This window comes from Esox lucius, chromosome 7 (assembly GCF_011004845.1).
Source record: "Esox lucius isolate fEsoLuc1 chromosome 7, fEsoLuc1.pri, whole genome shotgun sequence".
Taxonomy (NCBI): Eukaryota; Metazoa; Chordata; class Actinopteri; order Esociformes; family Esocidae; genus Esox; species Esox lucius.
Window position 1 is genome coordinate 34,945,307 of NC_047575.1, and position 27,666 is coordinate 34,972,972.

Genomic DNA, 27,666 nt, shown 5'->3' on the forward strand with positions numbered 1-27,666 from the left:
AAAATGACTTGCTCTGCACACAAATAAGTCACTATATTTGTTTATTTAGATCGTACTCATTAGCGCAGGTGATTGTGATGTAAAAGGATACTTTGTGGTTTACTTTTGGGTAACTGAGGTAATGTTATTCTTCTGGCTACCTACCTTTAACTTAACTGCCAATTCTGTTGCTCTTTGGTTGTCATCATGTGAACGCTACTAAAACTTCTGAAATGAAACAGATTCCTGAATCTAAAGATTTTTTGAGGGAGGAGTATATATAAGGATTAAAACATGATCATTTAAAAAACATCAGTTATTATAAGTTATTATTCAAAGTATGATATTAAAAAAGTGAATAATGTTTGGTTTTATGTAATGCATGTTTTCATCAGTGGCCTTTGTGTCCTGGCATGTGGCCTTGGTGCCCTGAACATTTTTTGACACCGGAGGCCAAATGGCCTTGCCCCTAAAATGTTGAAATTCCAAGCCTGCTAACATCGATGTCCAAGATTGTGGACCATCACCTCAAAGCAGTGGTTGAGAACCTCCCATCTTTTGTCAAAGTCACAAGATCTGAGTGGTCATGTGATGGGGAGAGTTTGTACTTTAACACACATTGGAGACTTGCAGGCGCTGCAACACTCTACTACAGAGAGACCCTACCCTTGTTCCATCCAATTAGTTCATCCTGCAGCTCACTGAAATGTTATTATACACAACTATGTCTTTGAGATTGACTCTTTCCTCCATATTAGGGTGTGGCCATGGGCTCCTCCTTTGTTAATAACTATTTTAATCTGTATTTGGGACATTTGAGGAAACATTCATTTACAAAACAGAGACACATTCCTTCCTCTCTATAACCCTCCTAAGAAATAGGTACATAGATGATGGTGTTGTGCTTCGGAAAGGTAGTCAGCTGGAACTAACTACTAAATGAGAGCTCTCAATATCTCAAAGTCAAGATAAAATATGTGGATTTATGTATCATTAAAGAGAATTATGTATTCAACACAGACTTATACCGAATGCTCACAACATACTGCATTGAGCAGACAGTATGCATCCCTTATTCCTTACCCAGCTGTGCAGGGATGAACACATGCTGCTAGAAATATGATTTTAATACCAAGAAATCCAAATGAGAAGCTACAAAGACCAAACCCCTGATGCATTGATTAAATTTACCTTAAAGCAAAAAAAGAAGTAAGCAAAATAATGAAATGACATATTTAGGGACAGCCCGCCACAACTAGTACTCTACCACACCTCAATTAATTTGATTTCCACCCCAAATGAATAGATCCCATGTTAACATCCTCCTGGAAAACCTAGGCCTTCAGAAAATGTTGGAGCTTGAACCAAACTGCCAACTGGATAGCATCAAACTGCCATTTTCTCTTTAAATTACTCTAAGGTTTCAACACAGGTCAGAAAAAAACATCTGCATTTTTGAGGATGAAGACAAAGGAGTATCATAGGATACAAAAAATAAAACAAAAGATTTGAACAACATTGGGGAAAAAGGTGATTTCAAAAACAAAGTCCTGAACTCAGACATGAGTCAATCTCGTGCCATTGCTAATTAGAAGGCAGGGACAGGTCCTGCAGCACCACCACCAGCAGCAAATGCTGAAGACAATCAAACCTAAATGGCAAATAAGGTGTTTAATAAAATGAAAGCAACTTGATGAGAGAACTGTGGGATCTTGCCTCTTGATCCTGTGATCAAACAAATCAATGGATGTCCTTGATCACTTGGTTATATGTGTATTACTTATGCTTGAAAACACCACGTTTGAAACCTAATCTAATAGACAACATATAGGATTGGTTCCTATAAAATCCTGTAAGACCAACAAGAATTGCTATATCTCGTAAAAAGAATAGCTTTACATTCAACATTTTGAACATATAAACATGCATGTATAGTGTGTCATAGATTACAAGCACCACTTTCAAAACATCAGCCTTCTCCTATTTGAGTAACTTGTATCAAAAGATACTAGCCACAAAGAGAAGTAAATCATTTAAAGAATGAAGAGGTTTTTTTGGGCCTGTGCCCTAGAACATAGTTCACTCCTTACCACAATCTTCAATTGTCCTGTTATACATTCAAGCCTTCATTATAACATACCCTTTGCTTAGCATTTTCCTTCTGTTATACATAAAACAACAGTATCGGCCCAGAAACTGCAGTGCAATGATTTTTCATGTTACAGCTCAAGGCCAGACACTCTCAATGCTCCCTGTGCGATGAAAAATAGAACGCTGTAGACAGACTTTCGGTGGAACATGGTACAGAAATAAAATGTGGTTTACATACAAAAGCACCACACACTATGACACCTGGCACTTTAGGTCTCTTCTGAGCCAGCTGTTAGGCACACCACCCACAGTCCCACCCGCCCCAGAAAAACATCCCGAATGAAAGTGTCCTTAGTGTTTGCATTGTGTTAGAATTGTTTTTGAACACTGTGTCCTGTGTTTTGTAATGTGTGTGCACTGCACAGCATCTGACAAGCTGCCAAGGGCTTTAGGTCGTCTGTGTTAGGTGCCAGTGTGCTCTGTGTTGGTGGAGGTGCTCCGTGGAACGTCCTCTGTGCCTGATTGAAAATGACTCCCTTTCATTAACGTTACCTCACTAACTCAACATGAAAACTCACACTACAAACCAGGCATGGATGCCTTCTTCTCACCGCTCCGATTCACTTACAGTAGAAGCTTTCCTGCCGCCTCTGACAAGAAATCCACCCCGCGTTCTCTTTAACCAGTGTTTTAATCTCTGAATGTTTGTTTGTGTTGATCCCATCATTCTGACAAACACATATGGAATAAATCAATAAAGTGTTTTATCTAATAGCAGATCTAGTAATGGCAGATATGGCCCTTTGAATGAACATCTTGCCAAAGACACAAGTACTGGTGTAGGATGGTCCATTACATTTCTCTAGGACCACGCCTCAGGAATCCCTGGCCTAAAAACTCATTCTGTTGTTGGACACAGCCCATCCAACCTGTATGTTTGGACCAGCTGGTCCTCTGAACGTTAAAATATATTGATAAACCATGTGGCCTTAAAAAGCAACGAAGACCCTAAATGGAGAGTAGAGTCCTCCATTAAACATTAAAATGAAAGACGTGTGCTATCTGTTACCTGTGTGCACACCTGTCTGAACTGTACCTTGTAGTTATATTCCATACTGAAGACTATGCGCTCTTTCCTGCATGTGTAATGAGGCGGAAGAGTCTGCAGACAATGTTTACAATGGTCCATGTGGTTACACAACCAGGGGCACACCTGCCTTTTCCTAATGATAATAAAATCTGTTCTTATTTGCATCTCCCCCACAATACGCCTATTGTGCAGCCGATAACCCAGCAAAAGCATCTGGGGCAACGCCATCGTGAGAGGGCTGAATGTAGATTAAATGTAGTGTATCACCTTTTGACTTGTGCCTTTCTCCCTCTCAAACCAGGGTAAGAATACAAGGAGAGGGAATAAGCAAACATGAATGCATTATTATAAGAGATTAAATATTCTGGTTCACTTCTATATCATCCATTAACTGCTAATGCAAATCAGAGGTAACGTGCAATGGGACGATATGCATGTGGTCTTTGCCACTGTAATGGAAATTACTCAAATTATTGTCAGTAACAAAACCATGCTCTTACGAATGGTAAATCATTGCAAATAAATAACTTGACTTAATGAAATAACCCTGTGCTACCTGTATAAAAAGTTACATTTACTTGTGCTATATTAGTGTTGGAGGGGAACCTACAGGACAGGACAGCAGATCTCCAGGAACAGGGTTGGGCAACCCTGCTCTAAATGAAATGTCTCTATATGCATATTACATTCCCCACTAGGTAATTCAACCCCATCCAGTATCCCAGTAACGGCTGCTTTAAGTCAATTTATTTGACTTAAAGCAGCCGACTTGAGTGAAAGCAAACTGATGCCCTTACGAAGGCAAAACAACTCTTGGTAAGAATATCTCCGATATTGCAAATACTTTACCCTACCAAACCCTATTCAAAATATCCCTATATTCATACATGGCCTGAATAAGTCATATTACTATTGAGCCACTAAAATTCATGTTTTGCCTGGGTTTGTTAACCTGGCTTAGAATACAGTGTGTTGACCACAATTGTTTTCACAATTTCAACCTCAGAAATGCGATATGTTGTTTTTGTGGCAGTTAACACATTTTTACATTTTGAGCCTCAGACCCATCCATAGTGCCGAGTCCATCCATAGTTCATAGCGCTTGTTTTTCCTCAAATAGAGGCAGTTCGGGTTCTTTCTTTATGTTGTGCCCCACAACAACTGGCCATTTGTCCCATAAAGACTAATTGAGCTAAGCTCACCATATAAAGACACCTACAAACTGTAAACTAAATAGATTTAAAATGTATTTACCTGTTTCATTGCAACAAGCTTAGGAACAGCACCTGATGAAACCAACACTAATCAGTGCTATTGTAACTTTGAAACAAGCTCGGCACAATTCTGTGGCATCAGTAGTGCTTTGAAAACTGAACAGTGTGTCGGAGCTCCGGTTGCAATCATGCCTTCACTACCCGGAACACTGACCCTGTGTCTTGTTCCCTGTGTCTTGTTCCCTGTGTCTTGTTCCCTGTGTCTCGTTCCCTGTGTCTCGTTCCCTGTGTCTCGTTCCCTGTGTCTTGTTCCCTGTGTCTTGTTCCCTGTGTCTTGTTCCCTGTGTCTCGTTCCCTGTATCTTGTTCCCTGTGTCTTGTTCCCTGTGTCTTGTTCCCTGTGTCTCGTTCCCTGTGTCTCGTTCCCTGTGTCTCGTTCCCTGTGTCTCGTTCCCTGTGTCTTGTTCCCTGTGTCTCGTTCCCTGTGTCTCGTTCCCTGTGTCTCGTTCCCTGTATCTTGTTCCCTGTGTCTTGTTCCCTGTGTCTTGTTCCCTGTGTCTTGTTCCCTGTGTCTCATTCCCTGTGTCTTGTTCCCTGTGTCTTGTTCCCTGTGTCTTGTTCCCTGTGTCTCGTTCCCTGTATCTTGTTCCCTGTGTCTTGTTCCCTGTGTCTTGTTCCCTGTGTCTTGTTCCCTGTGTCTCGTTCCCTGTGTCTTGTTCCCTGTGTCTTGTTCCCTGTGTCTTGTTCCCTGTGTCTCTCCCTGCCACACAAATCAAAAGGTGGCTGCTTCTGTTGTCATTCAATTCTGTCACAACATTATATCAATACAGTTTGCAAGCAATTAAATAGTGTACAAAACACTTGATCTAATGTAGTATACATTGGCTGCATTTATGGTTAATTTTCATTGCGTAAGGATGCTCCCTAATGCAATTGTTCCAGTGTCAGTGTACTGTTGCTAAAAGGGCTAGAAATACACAGCCCTCTTAGATTTTCTGAAGCTTGAAAATAATACTGAAGTTGAGTGGTTGCTGGATGAAGGGAGCAGCTGTGGCTAACATCTATTTTAAGGTATGTGTCACAGATTGAAACCATTGATCTCATACCCTTGTTTGTTTGCTAGTGCCAGGTGTATATGATTGTTAAGCAAGGGTGTGGCCTTTTGTATAAAAGCTTTGATGTTTGGGTGATTCAGGAGATCCCCTTTAACATGTACACGTTTGTGTGCCTTATGAGTACAGGGGCAGTGATGGTGGTTTTAAACTGAAAATATCTATTACGCCTACAAGATAGATTCATTTTTAGGCATAGTCCTTCTAGACCTGAGGATATTTCAGAAAAGTGGCTGAACAAATTAAACTGCGTTGGGTTGCACCAGACATGTATCGGATGAGTGAATAGACCAGATACATGTCCAATCTGGTCATGTCCAATTGACCAGTGAATTTACCAGATATTGAGATATATGTGGAAAAATGCTAACTTTCTAAACTAAATTGTTCTGAATGATTGAAAAGATCAAGGTCGAGTTATTTGTAATGCATGGTGCACAGTGCAGGTTCATAGGCCATAGAGCCATTTTGTTCATTGAATTCGTTGCTATGGTTTCTAATCAGGCTCTCTTTCTGGAGCTGAAAACTCAGGTTTGTTATAGGTATATATTTTGCAGAGCTCGCAATGTTCCTAATCCAGCTTTCTGGAATATCCCTTTGCTCTACTTCCTAAATCGTCTGTAAATGTTGACTAACACAAAAACCAATACGGCCCAGGGCAGCAACACGATCAGACCCAACGAAATCATTAAAAAACAAATAGAGAACTATATTTGACACACGGGAATGAATCAAGGTACCAGCAAATTGGTACACCGTGATATGACATGACATATTGTTGATTGTCATCTTTATCATTATTGTCATCTTTGTAAGAGGTATATGGTACATGTTTTGGCTGCGTCTGGGTATACTTACAATTTTGCAGTTGTTTTCAGGCTGATGTGGAAATGTATTTTGTGGTAAAATTAAGGTTGCTCTGTTTAATTGTAGTGTTCCATGAAAAAAAGTTTTGTTGGATGATGAGAAGAATTCAAAACAATGTTCCCATTGATGTCTGATTCATCATCAAATGTATCCACTTGCATATTCCCCCCTGTTTCTAGCATAGCATTTAGGTTGGTACTTTGGGGGTAAATGTAAGACCACCGGTGCATCACTTTTGATGTGCGATCTACTGTAGCTGTAGACAATCCTGGGTCAATGATGCTCACTTTGCAGACTGGACAATTTTCTGAACTAGGCAAAATCAGGCATCAGTGTTATTACAAGAATTATCAGACCCCTGAATTTGGAGTGAGAATTACAGTCCAGCTACAGCTGTATGACACCAGTAACGCGTTTTTAAGCACACAATACAGCACATAAGGCAGTGCTGCACTGCAGATACTATCACAGGTAAATGGATCTACACACTGGCAACAGGCGAAATATATACCTCTGGATATCATCTCAACTTGGGTGATATTTTTTTGTATAGTCTAAGCTAGCTGGCTGGCTTGCTAACGCACTGAACCCAGTGGGCTTCATTGAAAACATACTTGTCATTTCATTTATTTATATAATATAAAGGTGATTAGGAACCTTGGTAATATTCAAGCTATACAGACCTAGCTTGATTTGGCATTGCCGTCAGCTGCATTTACATTAAGATTCAATCCATGAACTCTTGACTTACATAGACTGTATTTCAGTGAATTACAAGGATAGAATGATATTCAAAACGGGCAAAACAATAACATTTCCCAGTTTCAACATTTGATATGTTGTCTTTGTACTATTTTCAGTTAAATATAGGGATAAATGATTTGCACATCATTGCATTCTCTTTTTATTAGCATTTTATGCCTTTTTTTGGAAATAGGGTTGCATGTAAAAAGTATCAGGATACATATATATTCATAGCATTTCAGCATTATGAGAATGTGGGTATTTTTATAGAACAGATATTGTGTACACTATATTGTGATTAACTTTTCAATGTTAAATCAAATTCAATGTTTCAACATTAGTGTTTATCTTTGGTGCGTGTTGTATTGATTCAAGTGATCAAAGAGCAGAAGTTAGTGTCTATGCATAAATAAAAAATTGTTATTCAGCATTATAGGTAAAGTTTGGTTGTCATGAGATTATAATATTTTGTTTACTTTCAAAATGATTATAATATTTAGTTTTAGCTCTCTGAACCCTCAAAAATGTACAGATTTGAATTATGGAATTTAACTTTTCCTGGGTGGGCGTTGTGCAACTCATGACATCAGTATTTCCAGGGTCCAAGATACAGCCTTGGTTGGATAGAAAAGTCCACTTCCACGTAAATGTGTTAAATTATGCCAATGTGTCGAAATGTTGAAACTCTGTTACATTTCTCAGGTTATTCTTTTAACATTATTTACATTTTGAGAACTGCTAGCAATTGATGACTGTTTAATTACTTTAGAAAATTCAGTGGTATCATAGTTTCATAGTATTGGTAGGACAACACTATTCATACAAAAACTATGAACCAACAAAAATACCAAATACAGGGACAGTATGAAGTGGATAGTACAATGTGGAAGGGCAACGCTGCTTACCTGTAGCCTCCACCATGCCCTCCAGAATAACCACGATCTCTAGGTCCTCTTTGTCAAGATGGGCCTTGGATATTTCCCAGAAGGGGCTGTTCTGGTTGATCTCATGGCAGATGATGAGCGGGGACACCAGAAAAAGCCTGTCGTCCCCTGTGTCATAACCCACGTTCATGTCTGTCTGGTTGAGGGGTATGAACTCCCCTTCCTTGGTCTGCTTGGACTTGATTAACTTGGCCCTGATGGAGGCCTCTACGATGTGTGAATTACGGAGGTCCCCCACCCTGAACATCAGACAGAGCTGGCCATCCCTCATGGAGATGACAGCGTTGGTGGAGAACACCAATGTCTCTGCCCGTTTCTTAGGCTGTGAGATCTTAACAAACATGCAGCCCACCATGAAGGCATTTACTATGGACCCCAGCACCGACTGAATCAACAGCAAAAGGATCCCCTCGGGGCACTTGTCAGTTATAACCCTATAGCCGTATCCAATGGTGGTCTCCGTCTCTATGGAGAAGAGAAAGGCAGAGACAAACCCGTTGAGGTTATCTACACAAGGAATCCAGTCTCTGTCCCCTATGTGTTCCAGGTCACCACGAACATAGGCGATGAGCCACCATGCGAAGCCGAATAAAAGCCACGTCACTGTGTACACCAAGACAAAGATGAAGAGGTTGAACCTCCACTTCAGGTCCACTAGTGTGGTGAAGATGTCGGTCAGGTAGCGATAGGTCTCCTGAACGTTGCCATGGTGGACATTACATTTGCCGTCCTTACGGACGTACCTCTGGATCTTCCTCTTTACCCGCACCTGGTCCACCATATGCTTGGGCAGGTCTTCACGGGCCTGCTTGGGTAGCTTTGGCTTTCGGATAGTGACTGACGGACTCTCCACATCCTGCTCCATTGGGAATTATTGAAGGAGTCAAGCCTACAAGGAGAGAGAAGCCAAACCAAAAAGGGCAGGTAAGACAGAGGCACAACTACTTATATAAATGTAGGCAACAAGTCCATTACTAAGTACCTGGTCCACTACCTCAAATGCTATAGATTTTCCTGTGGTACTTTTCTTTCCTATGGTACCCTTTATGTGGTTATTTTGTTGACAATTCAGCTTTTCTCCATTGAGAACCACTTACTTAACTGTTCATTAAAGTGCAAATTGAGTTTTGCCCCAGAGGTTATTTTGTGTATTAACCAAATTCAGTCATTCCCCTCAAAAGATGAATAGCCAGAATGTATAAATTGTAGACAAAAGCTCCCATAGTAAAGTTCAGAACATGGAACTAGTAAATCTCAGCCCTCCCACTTTCGTGTACAGTAATATGTACAGTAATTGGATAACTGTAATTCACCTTAATTCACCTGGTTGTTCTTCAGCCACCTAGGGAATAACAAAGCCAGATTCCACGATCTCAAATAATCCCCCACCCCCTGACCGGAAAAGGTTTGCTGCCACATCCACAGAGAGGATAATAATAAACTTATAAATAAAATGTAGTCCTTGACTCCAATGTGCCTCAATAATAATTTTAGATAAGCTTGTCATGGATCTGATTAGACAATGAAAGATAATGCAGATACGCCTTGGCAAGCAAAAGCACGGTACTAATTCATAGAGTGAGGGGCAGTGCAGGCTTCTATGCCCATGACTAATCCCTGTGTCACTGGTTGCCGGCAGCCATACAGACAAGGCAGGTAATTCAATTAGTCCAGCTCCACTAGGCCCACCTCACATCGCCCAGATTTGTCATGTGCCTCAGAGCTCCAGCTTGGGTAAAATGGAGATGACTGCGGAACAACTGTTCTTTGAGAAGATGAGTACATACAAGTGTGCCCTTCATCATTCAACATATTTGGTATGGTCTTGAAGAAAACAATAAATATTTTACAGATTGCGTGAATTATAGCCAATTTGTATCTCTAAAATTCTTATCCGACACTCCCAAGACCTGCCAATCCAACTCGTATCCCAGTTTGATCATATCTGACCTAAAATACATACAGTTGTACCCAAAAGTTTGCATACACTTGGAGAATTGGTAATATATGTACCATTTGTAAAGAAAACGTGAGGAGGCAAAACACATCTTTTATTTCTTATGGGATTCATATTCAACTGTAGGTTATAACAGAAAGGCACAATCATAAAACAAAACATGGCAACAAAGAAAAAAATTAATTGACCCCTGTAAAAAGTCTGCATACCCTTAGTTCTTAATACTGTGTATTGCCCCCTTTAGCATCAATGACAGCGTGCAGTCTTTTGTAATAGTTGTCTATGAAGCCCCGAATTCTTGCAGGTCGTATAGCTGCCCATTCGTCTTGGCAAAATGCCTCCAGGTCATGCAAAGTCTTTGGCCGTCTTGCATGAACCGCACGTTTGAGATCTCCCCAGAGTGGCTCAATGATATTAAGGTCAGGAGACTGTAATGGCCACTCCAGAACCTCCACCTTTTTCTGCTGTAACCACTGGAGTGTCAACTTGGCCTTGTGCTTAGGGTCATTGTCTTTCTGGAAAGTCCAAGAGTGTCCTGTGCGCAGCTTTCATGCAGAAGAATGCAAATTGTCTGCCAGTATTTTCTGATAACATGCTGCATTCATCTTGCCATAAATTTTCACAAGAATCCCCGTGCCTTTATAGCTCACACACCCCCAAAACATCAGTGAGCCACCACCATGCTTCACAGTGGAGATGGTATTCTGTTCACCATAGGCCTTGTTGACCCCTCTCCAAACATAGCGCTTATGGTTGTGATCATAAAGCTCTATATTGGTCTTGTCACTCCAAATTAGTGTGCCAGAACCCGTGAGGCGTGTCAAGGTGTTGTCGGGTGTATTGTAATCTGGCTTTTTTGTGGCATTGGCGCAGTAAAGGATTCTTTCTGGCCACTAATTTCTGTTCAAGTATCATTGTATTGTGCTCCTTGAAACAATCACACCGTCTTTTTCCAGAGCAGCCTGTATTTCTCCTGAGGTTTCCTGTGGGTTTTCTTTGTGTCCCGAACAATTCTTCTGACAGTTTTGGCTGAAATCTTTTTTTTGTCTACCTGACCTTGGCTTGGTATCAAGAGATCCCTGAATTTTACACTTCTTAATAAGTGATTGAACAGTACTGATTGGCATTTGCAAGGCTTTGGATATGTTTTTATATCCTTTTCCATCTTTATAAAGTTCCATTACATTGTTACGCAGATTTTTTGACAGTTCTTTTCTGCTCCCCATGGCTCAGTATCTGGCATGCACAGTACATCCACATGAGAGCTAACAAACCCATGTACTATTTATATGCAGACACTAATTGCAATTTAAAAAGTCACAGGTGTGGGAAATTAACCTTTAATTGCCATTTTAACCTGTATGTGTCACCTTGTGTGTCTGTAACAAGGCCAGACATTCAAGGGTATGTATACTTTTGATCAGGGCCATTTGGGTGATTTCTGTTATCATTATGATTTAAAAAGGAGCCAAACAACTATGTGATGATAAATGAATTCATATGATAACTATCCTTCAATAAAGACGTTATCGTCATATTTTCAAAATCAATGCCAAAAGATCATAATTTCTGCCAAGGTATGCAAACTTATGAGCATAACTCTGTCAGAGATGTCAATTGGGTTCGATATGTATCATACATTTTACCAAAATACACAAAATGTATTTTTCCCCATGCATGACCCATCAAGTTGTTTTAAATGGTCTGACAGTAAACATTACATGGATCTTCTGTTGTAACTGTAGTTAGTCTATTTTCAAAAGGACAATTTCTTATAATAATAATGTGTATTTCCTAGACAGATTTTTCACATCTGACTTTTTCATTTTTAGACTTTTCACAGTAAACATAGGACACAAATCAAGCAAGGATCACAAGTGGTTTACGGAACTAGGGTTGTGCAAATACAAGAGCAACATTTACTTTCTCTGACATTGCTGTATGAGTCCATGTTGGATGGCTTACCACGACTCAAGACATCTGTCGAATTTGCTGCTGATTAGTTGTAAACAAACTATTGCAAATTAAATGAAGCAGCCGCCAGTTTTGGCAAGAAACACTTAATTTACGTCATCCTTGTTGTGACTGTCAGTGGTCAGGTGCACAGCCACACTTCCTGTCCTTTCCAAGTAGAAGGTCATTTTTCTATTTTTAATGAATCTATAATTAAAACGATCCATTATCTAATTGATTAATAACTGCACATACTGTACCACAGTGAGGTTAGATTTCCTAATTACATTGTGTTTTACGTGTTATTGATCTGCTGTTAATGTTAGTCATTAGCCAACTGGTATGAGTCAGAAAATAATATTTAGAGGGTTGGGTCAGTAAAGGAAATGTTGCTTGTTTGAATCCAAGCTGTGAAGGTGACAAATGTGTAAATATGCTAAAGATTACCTTAAGCAAAGCATTTAACCATACATTAATTGCTTCCGTAAGTTGCTGATATATCCTAGCTAACTATTGGTAATCTTCTTGAAAAAAGCCATTCCACCAATTCTCTCACTGTTTCCAATTCAAGTGTTACATATTATCAGTGAATATCAGCATTTGAACTTTGTGTCCAAAATCTACATCTAACTGAATAGGCAGATGCAAGAGAGATCCAAACCCAGTCTGGAGTCAATATGGACAAACTCTTGTAATCAAATGAGCGAACACACATAATTAATTAAAAACATGCAGAATTGGAGGAAATAATGTACATTTTTTTCAAGCAATCAAAGTTGCCCTCTCGCACAATGTGTCAAAATTCTGGAAAATAGCTTTAAAAATGCAATTATTTTCTCTGTGCCAACAAGAGTGGTGTGAACAGTTTACTATAAACAGTTTGGTTGTCCCATACAGTAGGTTGTGAGCTGTTTTGTTTATTATACAAACTTTTGTGAATTAGCCACCCTACACTGCAATGTCCATGTTTCATGTGATATCTTTGAACAGACAAGGAATTTCAGTTTAAATGGATCGAACCAATTTGAATAGTTTAACCTGAAACATAACATTAATTTACTGAAAAACCCATGTTTTTCCCTGCTCATGTATTGGCTAGTATCTGTTTCTGCTCACACCCATGCCTATTATTTCAAACGCTGGCCTATGGGTTGCCATCACTGTAAACCAGGGGACTTCCATACAGACAAAAGACTTCATTGGCTGATCCTTCTTGATGACTGTGTTAAAGTAATGTTGCCAATAAAGAGATTATCTAAATAATAAAGGGATGTTTGTTCTATGTTATGCTAAGGATTCGCAGCGGTGGGAAGCCCTTCTACTACGTTTTCCCAAATCACCTCCTTTTGATTTAGAAGATGCATGATGATTTACTGCTCTATTTCTGTATTTGTTTAGAATAGCAAGGTTAAAATCACATAATCATGCCAATACTATAGATCAGTGTTTCTCGAGCCTGATCCTGGATGCCCCGCTGCCCTGAAGGTTGTTTGAGATCTCTCCCATACCTGATGTAGCTCATGAAGGACTTGATAATGAGCTGATCATTTGAATCAGATGTGAGAAACACTGCTCCTGGGAAGGGGGGCGCCCAGGAGCAGGGTTGAGAAACACTGGCATAGATACAATAGACCTCCTCTTGCCCTATAAAAAGGATATCCGGGTGATCTAAAAAAAAAATCCTGGTTATATCTTTCCAACAAAATGCCCAGATAACAGCATCTGTCAGCCCATGATAGTTTCAACAAGCCAAGGTCAGGACAAGAGTATTCTAATATGTTTTACTTATTCCTTGCACAACTATTCAGCAAGGATCACATTTGTTTTTGGAATGACTTGAAGTAAGTGGTGGCAAAACAAAAACCAGCAGCAGTAAAATATGATTAAACAAAATCATATACAAACAGAAGCTCTCAAAAGTATTCAGCCCCCTTGGATTTGGACTCCACATCCTAACTCCTAACATCTTTTGTGTTACAGCATGAAATCAAACTCACAGTTTTTGCCACATTTTATCTAAATGTTTTTCCAAATTAATTATGAATACAAAAACAGACACTAATTGATTGCATAAGTATTCACCCCTTTAGTCAACATTTGTTAGATACATCTGGCAGCAATTAGAGCATTGTCTACCAGCATTGCACATCTAGACACAGAAATGACTGTCAATTCTTCTTTGCAAAATTGCTCAAGCTCTGTCAAGTTGGATGGGGAGCTTGGGTGTACAGCAATTTTCAACTCTCTCCATATATTCGGCCTTTGACTGGGCCACTCGAGGACATTGACCTTTTTGTTTTTAAACCACTCCAGTCTGGCTTTGGCTGTATGTTTTAGGTCACTGTCCTGCTGGAAGATAAATCTTCTGCCAAGTCCCAGGTCTCTTGCAGGATTTGTCTGTACTTTTTTGCATACATTTTATCCTCTCATCTTCACAGGAACTGACGCAAAGAAGTATCCCCACATCAACATCCTGCCTCAAGGTAAGATTAGTGTTCTTAGGATGATGTGCGGGGTTAGGCTTCTGTCATATATAGTACTATGTGTAGAGGCCAAAAAGCACCCACATTCTTTCTTGCAATCTCTAGCTGTGATTTGATGTGAGTCATTTTCATTTTGCTATAAAGACGACTTTTGTGAAGCAATCAGGCTATTGTTTCAGTATGCACAGTCATGGTGTAACATAGAGTTGCCATAAGACTCTTGGTGGCCACTTTGACTAGTGCTCTTCTCACACAGAAAATCTGATTCATCAGGACACATTCACAGTTATGCCATATTCTCTCCATTTCTTATTAATGTACTTTACTGTACTCTGGGGAGTATTCAATGAGTTTGAAATGCTCTTATATCGTACCCCTGATCGCTGCTTTTAAAGTAGAAGCAGTTGTGGGTTGTTCAAGGAGCGTCCTCCAACTCCTGCAATTGAGACATGTGCAGCAGCAAGGCTTTCTGTGATTGGGGGTGTTTGTAGACCTTTGTGGTACTCTATGACGTCAAACACCACCAGAAAGTCACCAAAAGCAACCAGCTCTCGCACCTCTCCATTTGTTCAAAAGACAGCAGTTGCAAATTAGCCTGTAATGATAAAAAAGAAATCAACAGGAATATACAGAACACTGCCAAATATTTTGTGATAGGATTTTAATGTTGTGAAACTTCCACCCTGCCTGCAGCTTTTAAACTTTTAAGCTTTTAATCTTACAGAAAAAATACATGTGCACTTTGTTAGGATTCTAAAGTAATGGTTACTAAATGGTCTTTCATATACACCGATCAGCCATAACATTATGACCACCTGCCTAAATGTGTGTAGGTCCCCCTTTTGCCGCCAAAACTACCCTGACCCGTCGAGGCATGGACTCCACTAGACCTCTGAAAGTGTGATGTGGTATCTGACACCAAGATGTTAGCATCAGATCCATTAAGTCCTGCAAGTTGTGAGGGGGGGCCTCCATGGATTGTACCTGTTTGTCCACCACATCCCACAGATGCTCAATTGGTCCACACCTGCGGAGTACCTGGTTTGGGGGGCCCGTTGCTGTCCCTGTCCTTGTCCACCTGGTCATACTTTTGACCTAGTCTAGAATCAAATAGACTCTGGATTTAGCCCAGAGAAATGTATTTATTATTTTAATTGGACTCTTAATATCTCACCCGGCACAGCCAGAAGTGGACTGGTCACCCCTCTGAGCCTGGGTCCTCTCTAGGTTTCTTCCTAAAATCTGGCCTTCTTAGGGAGTTTTTCCTAGCCACTGAAATCCAACACTACAGTTGTTTGCTCCTTTGGGTTTAAGGCCAGGTGTCTCTGTAAAGCACTTTGTGACAACTGCTGTTGTAAAAAGGGCTTTATAAATAAATTGGATTGATTGAATTGGATTGAGATATGGGGAATTTGAAGGCCAAGTCAACGCCTTGAACTTGTTATGTTCCTCAAACCATTCCTGAAAAATGTTTGCTTTGTGGCAGGGCGCATTATACTGCTGAAAGAGGCCAATGCCATCAGGGAATGCCGTTGCCATGAAAGGGTGCACATGGTCTTCAACAATGCTTAGGTAGGTGGTACGTTTCAAAGAAACATCCACATGAATGACAGGACCCAATGTTTCCCAGCCGAACATTGCCCAAAGCATCACACTGCCTCTGCCGGCTTGCCTTCTTCCCATAGTGGATCTTGGTGCCAATTGTTCTCCAGGTAAGCGACGCAAACGCACCCAGCCATCCACGTGATGTAAAAGGAAATGTAATTCATCAGACCAGGCCACCTTCTTCCATTGCTCCGTGGTCCAGTTCTGATGGTCATGTGCCCATTGTAGGCGCTATCAGCAGTGGACAGGGGCACCCTGACTGGTCTGCCGCTACGCAGCCCCATATGCAACAAACTGTGATGTGTGTGTTCTGACACCTTTCTATCAGTACCAGCATTAACTTTTTCAGCAATTTGAGCTACAGTAGCTCGTCTGTTGGATTGGACCACACAGGCCAGCATTCACTCCCCACATGCATCACTGAGCCTTTGCCACCCATGACCCTGTCGCCAGTTCACCGCTTTTCCTTTCTAGTACCACTTTTAATAGGTACTGACCACTGCAGACCAGGAATACCACACAAGGGCTGCAGTTTTGGAGATTTTGTGACCCAGTCGTCTAGCCCTCACAATTTGTCGCTTGTCAAAGGCGCTCAGATCCTTACGTTTGCCCATTTTTCCTGCTTCTAACACATCAGCTTTGAGGACAGAATATTCACTTGCTGCCTAATATATCCCACCGACAGGTGCCATGATAACGAGATTATCTGTGTTATTTACATCACCTGTCAGTGGTCATAATGTTATGGCTGATCGGTGTATTATCAATAATGCTTTTCATGCAGAACGGTAAAGTATCACATTTCCATCATAAATAAACATCATAACCATAACTTTAAAATCAAGGTGTTTTCCCAGTACTGAAACTAGATATCATATTATTGATTTGAATATTATTTTCTGTTCTGATATGTAATGGAGAATTCTATTCAATCTATTCTCAAAGGCATTAATGAAACTAATTAAAGGGAGACCACCAGATCATATCTAGCTAGCATCAGCACATATAGCTTTGTGTAACAAATTTCAGTTAGAATTTTTGAAACTCCTGTAGATCTTGAATAATATACAGTGCAGTCCATACTGTAAGCATTTAGACAGTAACACACGTTTTTTTTGTCTCTGTACTCCTTCACATTTGATGACTACATGAACTGTGTGAATAGACATTGGGTATGATTCCTGTTAATGCTCTGCGAGATCTGTACTACAGCTATGTTCAGGGCCTGTTTGTTTTGGGGCATTTGTACCGTCTGTCTTAAGCAAGTGAAACTAATGCTTACTGGATTCAAGTTGGATGATGGACTTGGCAAGTCAAGATCACTCCCCTTTTTGTCCCTGGAAAACTCAATGGTGGTTTTAGCAGTATTTTTAGGTTATTTTCTTGCTGCAAGGTGAAGTGAGTTTTGATGAGTTTTGTAGTATCTGAGCAGACAAAATGCTTCTGTACACTTCAAAATTCCTTATTCTGCTGCGTTCAACAATTTCTTCATTAATGAAGACAAAGAGCTAGTTGCAGTGCCCAAAACATGCCCAAAACATAATACTACCTACATCTTATTTCGCAGATAAGTTGGTATGCCAGTTCCTTTTTTGCATATTTTCCTTTTTTTGAGATGCACCTGTACATAATAACATTTGTCTCATCTTTCCACTGTACCTTTTTCTGGAACTGTAAAGGCTCTTTTTGATACTTTTTTGGTCATCCTATTTTTGAGGCTATTGTTTTAAAACTATTGTTTCAGCAACTTGCAGACCAGCCTCTGTAATTCGGCTTGCGAATTCTTGTGGTGCTGGAGAATGGTTCTGATCTGTCGGACATTATGGTAAGCATTTTTTCGTCATCCTCATCCTTGGTCTAGCGCAGTGGTTTTCGACCTTTTTGATTCCAAAACCCCCCTGTGTCCATGAATATATTTCAGGATGCCCCTATTAGAGAAGCTTTGAGAAGTCCTATGATCCTCAGGGCTTCGTTTCCATTCCTTCAATCCATTCCTTCGTCGGAGAGCAAGACATTCAAGTTGTAAAAATGTTAGGAGGCACCATTCTTACCTGCAGGTGTTCCTAGTTTGACACCTTTCAGACCAAGAAATTATCATGAAATAATTATGATTTTGCTGTTCTTTTATATACATTGCCTTGCATTCAAGCCCCTGAAATATTCTCTTATTGCTGAATCAGAAATGTTATATTGAAATTTGGTTCTGTTTGATATTTTACTTTAAAACTTAAAACTCAGTATCAGTTATTGTAAATTGCTTGAATAATTATTTGACACCTGTGCTGTGTTCGCTTCCAGTGGACACTGAGGACAGAAATGAGCCTAATGAGGACACAGTTACCTTTCCATTGGCCTCCACCAACGAACAATTAAAGTAGTTTATGGATGAGAATATCAGCACCGAAGCATAATTAGAGATAATCAGGAATTGGAGAGAAAATGAAGATCAGAGAGCATATGACAGACGTTAGAGATAAAGTAATACAAAGTATAAAGCAAAAGGGTACCAAATAACATTAAGCAGCTATAGAGTTCAACGGCTGGGAATGGAGTAATAGTGCCCCAGTCAACCATACCAAGAGGTCTGCATAACACTGGCCTCTATGGGAGGATGCCAAAAAAGAAGCTTTTATTCATAAAGTACCTTGTGAAAGCATGACGGAAAAAGTGATAATATAGTTTGGGCAAAATTACACTGAGGTATAAAACATTATGTATAGCGTTTCAATATTTTAGATTTTTAGATACAATTCTATGAAACAACCTCACAACATTTATGCAAACAGTATTCCTCTGGGTGACTTTACTTTTAAAGTATTTTGACATTTACTCAAGTATGCCAATTGGCTACCTTTTCCTACCACTTTTCTCATTTCCTACCACTTTCTTTGCTCATTAACTCAGATTCTCTCTCTCTGTAATAATATATTATAAAATTATATTTTTGAAGGTTGTTTCGCCAACCAATTTCTATTGAGATCATAATTACTCAATTGAAAAGAGCAAGTGTTGAGGTTGGCTGTGTTCAAGCTTGGCTTCAAAGAAGCCAAAGTAGTGGCAATCGTTCTTCCAAAAGGTCATGCCATTTCATGTGGCGATACAATCAAATAGCTGCGTAGCGTTTCCTGCTGCAGGACATTATGATAGCTCCCTTGTGCTACATCTATAAAGCTGCCAGGCCAAAGGTGCAGGTCACAACATGCAAGACGTTTGTTAGCACCTGCCGTGCTGCCAGAAATATCTGACCTTAGAGCAGCACACCTGCCTGCCAATCCCCTAGCAAAGTTATTCACCCACCTAATCATCATCTTTTCATCTTCTTTGCAAGTGCAGTCACATATTAGGACATTTCTATGACCACGGTATTGTCCAGGGAGTCACAGTAACAGCACACTGAGACAGATGGGTTATACAACTAACCTTATAGGAGAAATCTTCCAGATCACTGAAATGAACAAATGTCAGGGTAGGGCGATGTGTCACCTTGGCACCACCGACAGCAAAATACAGCAAGAATAGTCCGACAACATGTGTATATGACTGAAGCATTTTCCTGATGCCAGAGCCAGAATCTTACCTGGCACCGTATCTGCAGGCACCAAGTGGATAAAAGGCCTGACAGCTGGCATAGGCTGCCACGCACCAACCAGGAAACGAACCACTAGAGGGTGTGAGCCAGGCGTTGCCCTGTCAATTCCCGCATGATAGTCAAACAGTGGCATGGTAAACCATGACTGTGAAAGAGTTTCTCTTTTCCAAAAGCTCCTGCAAAAAAGTCAAAATAACTTCAAGTTCTGGAGTGGTTCTGGAGTGGAGGAATTGCTGCCTCTCAACTAATTATCAAAAGCCTGCCATTGATAGACACACAAGTCAGCTTGAATTGTGTCACTGACATTGGAAGGCAGGCACCTGTGAGCGTTTAGACCTCTCAGGGGCCAGACCCTCAGGTCCAACTCTCAAGGTGTAAGCTGGGCCGGGGAAAACGTTCTGGTGGCACGACTGTTTTGGCTACCTGAAGCAGAGTCCAGGATCTAGCGTCACCTGAGAGGATGGTCCATGAACCCATAGATCCATCACTCGAGGTTAAAGGTGCAGAAAAAATCCGGAAGCTAACTATAGCTGGCTCACAGGCAAGCCATGACCTCAGAGTATGGCCTGTTCAGTGGCAAGAGCCTTCGGCCTAACTCTCAGTACCTGAGTGGCACTTCATGACTGTTGACCTGGGACAACACATCCTGTCGGCATGGCAGACGCCACAAGGGTCCGTTAGTAGACGGATGCACACTGGAAATCACAGCTTCTTAGGCCAGCGAAGAGCTACAATAAGTAAGGACAGACACTCACAGCAAAACCTGTCCAGGCAGGAGGAGATCTATTGGGTAAAAGAGGGTTCACCCTCAGAAGAAGGCTTACATCTGAGAAAAACAGCAAAATGTGTGCATGCCAGTGTCTCCTCAGACTCGAATCCCACTGAAATCCTGGAGTTGAATTAGGGTAGTACATAATCTAGGCTTGTGATCCCTTTTTGTGTTCCCCATTCTCAACATTTTCTAACTATAGAAATGACAGGAAAAGGCTCAGTACTGCTGCTTCTTGCTAGATGAGGAAGCACAAAGGTGCCTAACATTTCACACTTAGATGTGGAGGAACTACATTAATAATGCCAGAATATGTACCTTTCGGTTGATTCAAAATATTTCACATTTTGGAAAATGACCACTCAAACAGTTTATTTTATACAGCCTTTTTTCTCATCTTTATCAAGGATGCCAATCATATGAATGAACAAAGTCATGAGAAGCTTTACATACAACAAGGGGCATGTGGTAGTTCAGAGAGCAAATGGGAATCTGGTTTTAATTTTCACACTCTTCATTGTGTTGTCAGATCAAAGAAGAGTTACCCAAGGCAGAAATGTGCAACTGGCTATGACCCGCTCCTTATATTACATTTCCCATGATACCCTGAGAATTCCTGCTACGCCAATCTTGCACGGGACATTGAAATCTTCCAGGCAGTGGAGGATACTCTCTGTGACAGGTGTAGAGTTGTCAGTGAAGACAGAACTCCTATAGACTAGTTGCTCTGTTGGCCATTTGCCTGGAGACAGGGCAGATCGATTATGTCTGTGTCTCTTTGCCAGAGGAAGGCCCCCGGAACACTGAGTAATGATGAGACTATTGACCTTGGTAATTACAGCTGGATCATTCCATGTCTACAGAAACTCCAGATCAAGTACAGGTTGTGACATGTATAATGCAGTTTGGCTCTGCAATCTCACAGGGCCCCTGAGACCGCGGGAAAAATAAAGCATAGTTTAGGCCAAAGTATTAGGAAACTGAAACCTGTTCATGTTAGTAATCTCAGACAAAGACAACATATATGTTCATAATTTAATGTGTATTTGCATATGTAGCAATGAATTTTCCTCATGCTTGTTGATTGTTTTGCTGGTAATTATAACCTGACTTTAATGATCCACTAGCTTGGCACAAATGATGTGAACCTATGCAGAAGGTTCAACACTAGCAACATCCTTGCCAACAAATAACCACTACAACAGCCATTTCTCACAGGAATCTGCTTTTGGATTTGGCTAATGATCAGTTTTGGTGACTTGCTGCACCACAACACTCTCAGTGAAAAGGGATTTGGCATGCGCTGGAAGCAAGCAACATCTGGGCAGAAGAAAGAGAGACAAAGCTTTGGTCGTCGCAAAACAAGAGTCTTGCTCATGCCACTGTTACAGGAATCCTGAGGATAATTACTATCACTGTTTGACTAATTCATAGTTTTAACCACACAAAAATAGTATGTTTTTTTTTAGATAACCTCAGTGCACCAATACAATGCTTTATTTGTACAGCCAAGTCACAAGTTGGTCACACTGAGCTATGTTTCCAATGAACGATGTGTCCAGTAGGCAAAATACCTTCCATTTCCAAAGTTTTATAATTACTCCTGTCTATGCTTTAATCCATCACCCACCTTAGCCACTCCAGTGCTGCTCCATTGGCTCCTCATATGCTCACATATTGACATTATAATCCTGGTTCACACCAACCCTAACCTTAACCCTAACACTGTACCTAAGTATCTGACAAAACTCATCCTACCATCTATCAACAACACTGTACCTAATTATCTAACAAAACTCATCCTAGCATCTTGCCACACATGCACCATTTGCTCCTCCAGGTTCATCTCCCTTCGGCAGCCCCAATAGCAGAATGAAAACTATGGATGACAGAGCATTCAATTGTGTGGCTTCTCGACTGTAAAATTCACAGCAGTCACTGTTAGGGCAGAGTATCTGATCTCATTTAAAAAGACACAGCAAAGACTGATGTTAAGCATTCAAGTGACTGACTAAACATCTCTATAGCTTCGATTGTTTTTCAATGGGGCAAGATCTTGCCCGTTCTGTTGATTCTTTGTTTGTGACTGTAATTTTCACACCCACTAGATCAGTTCTCCTAGACAAAAATGTATGTTTATTATTTTGGAATAACTAAAGTTGTACTTTTATTACACTAAATACAGTGGATATAAAAAGTCTACACACCCCTGTTAAAATGCCGGGTTCTTGTGATGTAAAAGAATGAGACAAAGATAAATCATGTCAGAACTTTTTCCACTTTTAATGTGAAAATTGAAAATTCAATTTAAAAACAAACATAAATCTTTGAGGGGGAAAAATTCTAAATAAAAACCTTACAATAACCTGGTTGCATAAGTGTGCAAACCCTCATATAACTGCGGATGTGGCTGTGTTCAGAATTAACCAATCACATTCAAACACATAAATAGAAGTCATTACACACCTGCCATCATTTAAAGTGACTCTGAAGAATCACAAATAAAGTTCAGCTGTCCGCAGAGAGCTTCCAAAGCATCAGAGGGATCTCATTGTTGAAAGATATTAGTCAGGACAAGGGTCCAAAATAATTTCCAAAGCATTAGCTATACCATGGAACATAGTGAAGACAGTCATCATCAAGTGGAGAAAATATGGCACAAACATCAAGTCCCCCAAAAGCATGTGGGAAAATGTGTTATGGTCTGATGAAACCAAGGTTGAACGTTTTGGCCATTATTCCAAAAGGTATGTTTGGCACAAAAACAATCATCACCCAAAGAACACCATACCCACAGTGAAGCATGATGGTGGCAGCATCATGCTTTGGGGCTGTTTTTCTTCAGCTGGAACTGGGGCCTTAGTCAGGGTGGAGGGAAGTATGAACAGTTCCAAATACCAGGCAATTTTGGCACAAAACCTTCAGGTGTCCACTAGAAAGCTGAAGATGAGGTTCACCTTTCAGTTCGACAATGACCCAAAGCACACATCCAAATCCACAAAAGCATGGCTCCACCAGAAGAAGATTAATGTTTTGGAATGGCCAAGCCAGAGCCCAGACCTGAATCCAATTGAACATCTGTGGGGTGATCTGAAGAGGGCTGTGCACAGGAGATATCCTCGCAATCTGACAGATTTGGAGCGCTTTTGCAAAGAAGAGTGGGCAAATATTCCCATGTCAAGGTTTACCATGCTAATAGACTCCTACCCAAAAAGACTGAGTGCAGTAATAAAATCAAAAGGTGCTTCAACAAATAATTAGTTTAAGGGTGAGCACAAACCTGGCATTTTAACAGGGGTGTGTATACTTTTTATATCCACTATAGTACAGTATTAACAGAGTATTAAAATAGGTAACAAGAGTATTACATAGTCATACATTTGCAGACAGGAAACTTGAGTGGTCATTACTCACTGCCTATGGGGACTGCCATTAATAAAATTACAGTGATGTTATTGTTAGTAGTATTGTATACATGATCATGCAATGGCCATGAGTTACCCAAGATGAGCAGAACCAAATGCCAAGACATTGTATGTACAATGCTGTGAATATTTCCACAGTAAATGGTCTAACTAAAAACAAGGCCTGATTAATAATTAAGTTTGAAAATACAATTTATATAAGTTTGAAAATACAATTTACATTTACATTGTAATAATTATACTTGTATAAACTGTATCAATGGATTCTTCTATCAGGTATGTGCAGTCATAGAGTATTTAATTAATTGTATGCCTTAATATGACATGAGGTTGACAGCGAGCGAACAAATCCTGTTTCTGAGTAGCTCATTTCTTTCTAATGGGGAGCCATGTGAAAGCGAGCGTGAATGTAAAATGGAGGATGTCGGATAATTAGCTGCAGACAGACTAGGTATCCTGTAGGTCTCAGGTGGCCCCTTCGTCCCTGTGCTGAATTTGATGAAACAACTTCCAGGAAATGTGTGTGTATCATTAGAGCCTACAGTAGATATGTATATGTACATGTGTGTTTATGATGTAAGAGCTCTCTCAACCCTTTAAATGAATAAAAACGAGAGCCCCTAGATAACCCTGACAGTTACTAAAGGAAGTGAAAAAGCCATCAGTGGGATTCTATGCGCAAACCAAGTGCAGACATCTCAACACACACACATACACACATTGCATGGCATGGACCTCATACCACCAACTGGGTGACACTGATGGCCTTTGACAACCTGTTAATGAAAAAGAGTGTTTGAAGGTATACTGTCTGTCAGTATATACGTCATATCATATCAAGTCACATGACCCAAATTGCCAGGGATTGAGCTTACCGGGCTGGTTGCCCATTTCATTCCTGACTTGTCAAGTCAACTCTTCCCCTTTCTCTCAATCTGTTTCAAGTTGTCAAGACTAAAATCCGCATGTTTAGGATTTTCCTTGTGAAATTTTATCTTTTGGCTTCTCTCTCACTTTCATTAAAAAATGAATGAAGATCTCCTCTTATTCCATGACATCAAGCCACAGTGAAGATAATACATGGTGTTAAGTTATACTTTTGATTTCTTGTCTGCCTAGATGTCAACATAAGTACACCTGAAATGTATTTTTTCATTCAAACACTGTTGACAGATGAATGTAACTTAATTAAACAAATAACACAGAAAAATACCCTCACGTTTTCATCCCATAACCTGGTTAAAGTAAACAAATCTGGTGCATCTAAACAGTTGCAGATTATTCAAACATAATTAAAGTGTGACTTGGTGGGGTCCTGCCTTAAATAAAGATCAGAACTTGATTTGGTTTAGTATTAAGGGGCATTTCAACATTACTACTTAATGAACAAATTAGTCATGTTAGCAATGATACATTTGTGTCATCTCCTCGATACAAACTTGAATGAGCAGATTAGAATTTTGGTCATTCTTAAGTTCCAGAATTAAAGTTCCAGAATTCATAACAAATGCAGATAATGCCTATCAAATAAATGGCAAACAATGTGGTGTTCTGTGCCTGTCTATAGTAATTATGAGCCAACACAGAAATACGCTCATTCGCTTTTTGTTTGCTTGGTGCCACTGCTAGTAATGCGCCTATACATTAAGTACAACAGAGCTCTTTGGTAGGCAACACTTTTGCTTTTACCTTTCATACATAACATACCAACAAACAATGACATTAAAACACATTTACCATTACAATTTCTATTGATAATTTCCTTTTGACAAGCAAATTCTATATTTTTGCAGTTTTATTTTTGCAGCTAATATAAACATGTGGTAACCAGTAAAAATACAAATTAATTAATTGTCAACTTTCCACTTAATATGGTAACCATGTTTAAAAAGACTAAGCATTGTACAGTAGATTGGTAGAAACAGATCTCAATAATTAATTCCCATAGCCACGATTTTCAATTATTTGGTGTTTTTGGAAAAATACATACCATTTTAAATTTCATGCCAGCAACACGTTTCAAAAAAGTTGGAACGGGGCCATGTTTACAGTACCACTGTGTTGTACCACCTCTTTTTTTTAACAATAATCTGTATGCATTTGGGAACTGAGGAGACCAACTGCTGTAGTTTTGAAAGTGAAATGTATTCTCTTTCTTGCTTGATATAGGATTTTAGCTGCTCAACAATTCGGGGTCTCCTTTGTCATAATTTTCGTTTCATAATGGTCTAAATGTTTTCAATGGGTGACAGGTCTGGACTGCAGACAAGCCAGTTTAGCACTCAGACTCTTTTACTACGGAGCCATGCTGTTGTAATACATACAGAATGTGGTTTGGCATTGTCTTGCTGAAATAAGCAAGGCCTTCCCTGAACATAAACGTCACCTGGATGGCAGTATATGTTGCTCCAATACCTGTATATATTGTTTAGCATTAATGGTGCCTTCATAGATGTGCAAGTCACCCACACCATGTGCGCTAATGCACCCTGTGATGGCTTACAGAAGAGACGTGTACAGTGTGATGGATAGCTTCTTCACAGTATGAGGTGCCACACTATCACTCCCACGATATAAAGCCAAAAACATGTAATTAGTGCGGGAAGTGGGTAATGGAAAAGGGGTGGTTACGGAGAAGTAAATGATGGGAATTGAAGAGAACATAATGTGTGGAGTACAGGGTTAAGAGACGGAGAAGTCGACTGATGAGGCAAAAGTCCTTCAAGAGACACAAGGGAAACCCATATTTAAGCAAGAAAGGAGTCACGAGGAAAAGAGGCGTAGGATAAATTCATTGTGTGTTTTGTACTATCTTCCTAGGGGGATATTGATGTGTAAATATTTTTTTCTAAATTTGTTTATGAACAAGATATGCACCTGTTGTTGGTTCCGTTGAACATCCTGACACAGGTTGAGAGGTCGGGCCTGAAGGTAACAGTGGAGGGAACATATCGGGCGCATCACACAAATCCATGTCCAGGACAGAATATCTGGTGGCTGAGGCCGGGTGACTACACGGACTCCTATAACTCTCATTTCCTGGTTGACCAGAGCCGTAGATCCTATAAATTAAAGAGATCCCTCCTCCAAGCCCAGCAGCCATTTTGGTGATTTTTTTTCAGATTTAATGTTTGAGTTTTGGGTTGTGCTGTTGCTGTTGCTGTTTCGAATGGGAAGGGAACTTGATTTCAGCAATGGCGTAGTGTTGAACATGGTTAGGTCCATCAGGATTGACTCCAAGTTTAGCTTGTTTTGCTTTGTCATCTGCTGAATCCTTTAGTTAATTCATTCACTGTTTAGTTTAGTTGAGGTCGGTCGCCATTTTTTTATTAAATGTTTCTGTAATTGCGGTGCCAGACAAGCAAGGGTGCCTGTCTGGCAGGGAATTTCCCAAACGAATCCGGTGCTTTGTAGAACTACTCCCCAGGTTTGGAAGATGGTGTCTGTTCCATAAGCGATCTTCTCACAGTATCCAAATGAGAACAATCAGGAGCGGGACATGTAATTTGTTTTGTTAAGGCGTTACCTGGTTACCCAGGAAAAGATCACGCCAATAGCCGATTAAAAGAAAGGTGAGGATGAAGAATTTCTTGGATTTACAAATTCTGATGTTGGTAATTACAACCTCCATACCAGATGCTAGCTTTTGAACTGTGCACTGGTAAGAACACAGATGGTCCCTCTCCTCTTTAGTTTTCCACTTCACCTCAGTCCATCTTAAATGAGCTCGGCCCAGAGAAGACGGCAGCGGTTCTGGGTCTTGTTTATACATGGTTTCTTCTTTGTATGATAAAGTTTCAACTTGGATTTGTGGATGCAGTGATGTACTGTGTTTACAGACAATG

The 27,666-nt window shown here is 40.2% G+C and overlaps 1 protein-coding gene across 1 annotated transcript in view; it reads right to left on the reverse strand.

Moving 5' to 3' along the window:
• Positions 1-27,666, reverse strand: part of kcnj6 (potassium inwardly rectifying channel subfamily J member 6) — a 65,591-nt gene that overhangs the window by 19,566 nt on the left and 18,359 nt on the right. The window contains exon 2 of the mRNA XM_010870859.3: positions 8,002-8,929. Within this exon, the coding sequence (XP_010869161.1) occupies positions 8,002-8,905 (904 nt within the window). The 5' untranslated portion in view covers positions 8,906-8,929. The remainder of the gene's footprint in view (positions 1-8,001; positions 8,930-27,666) is intronic.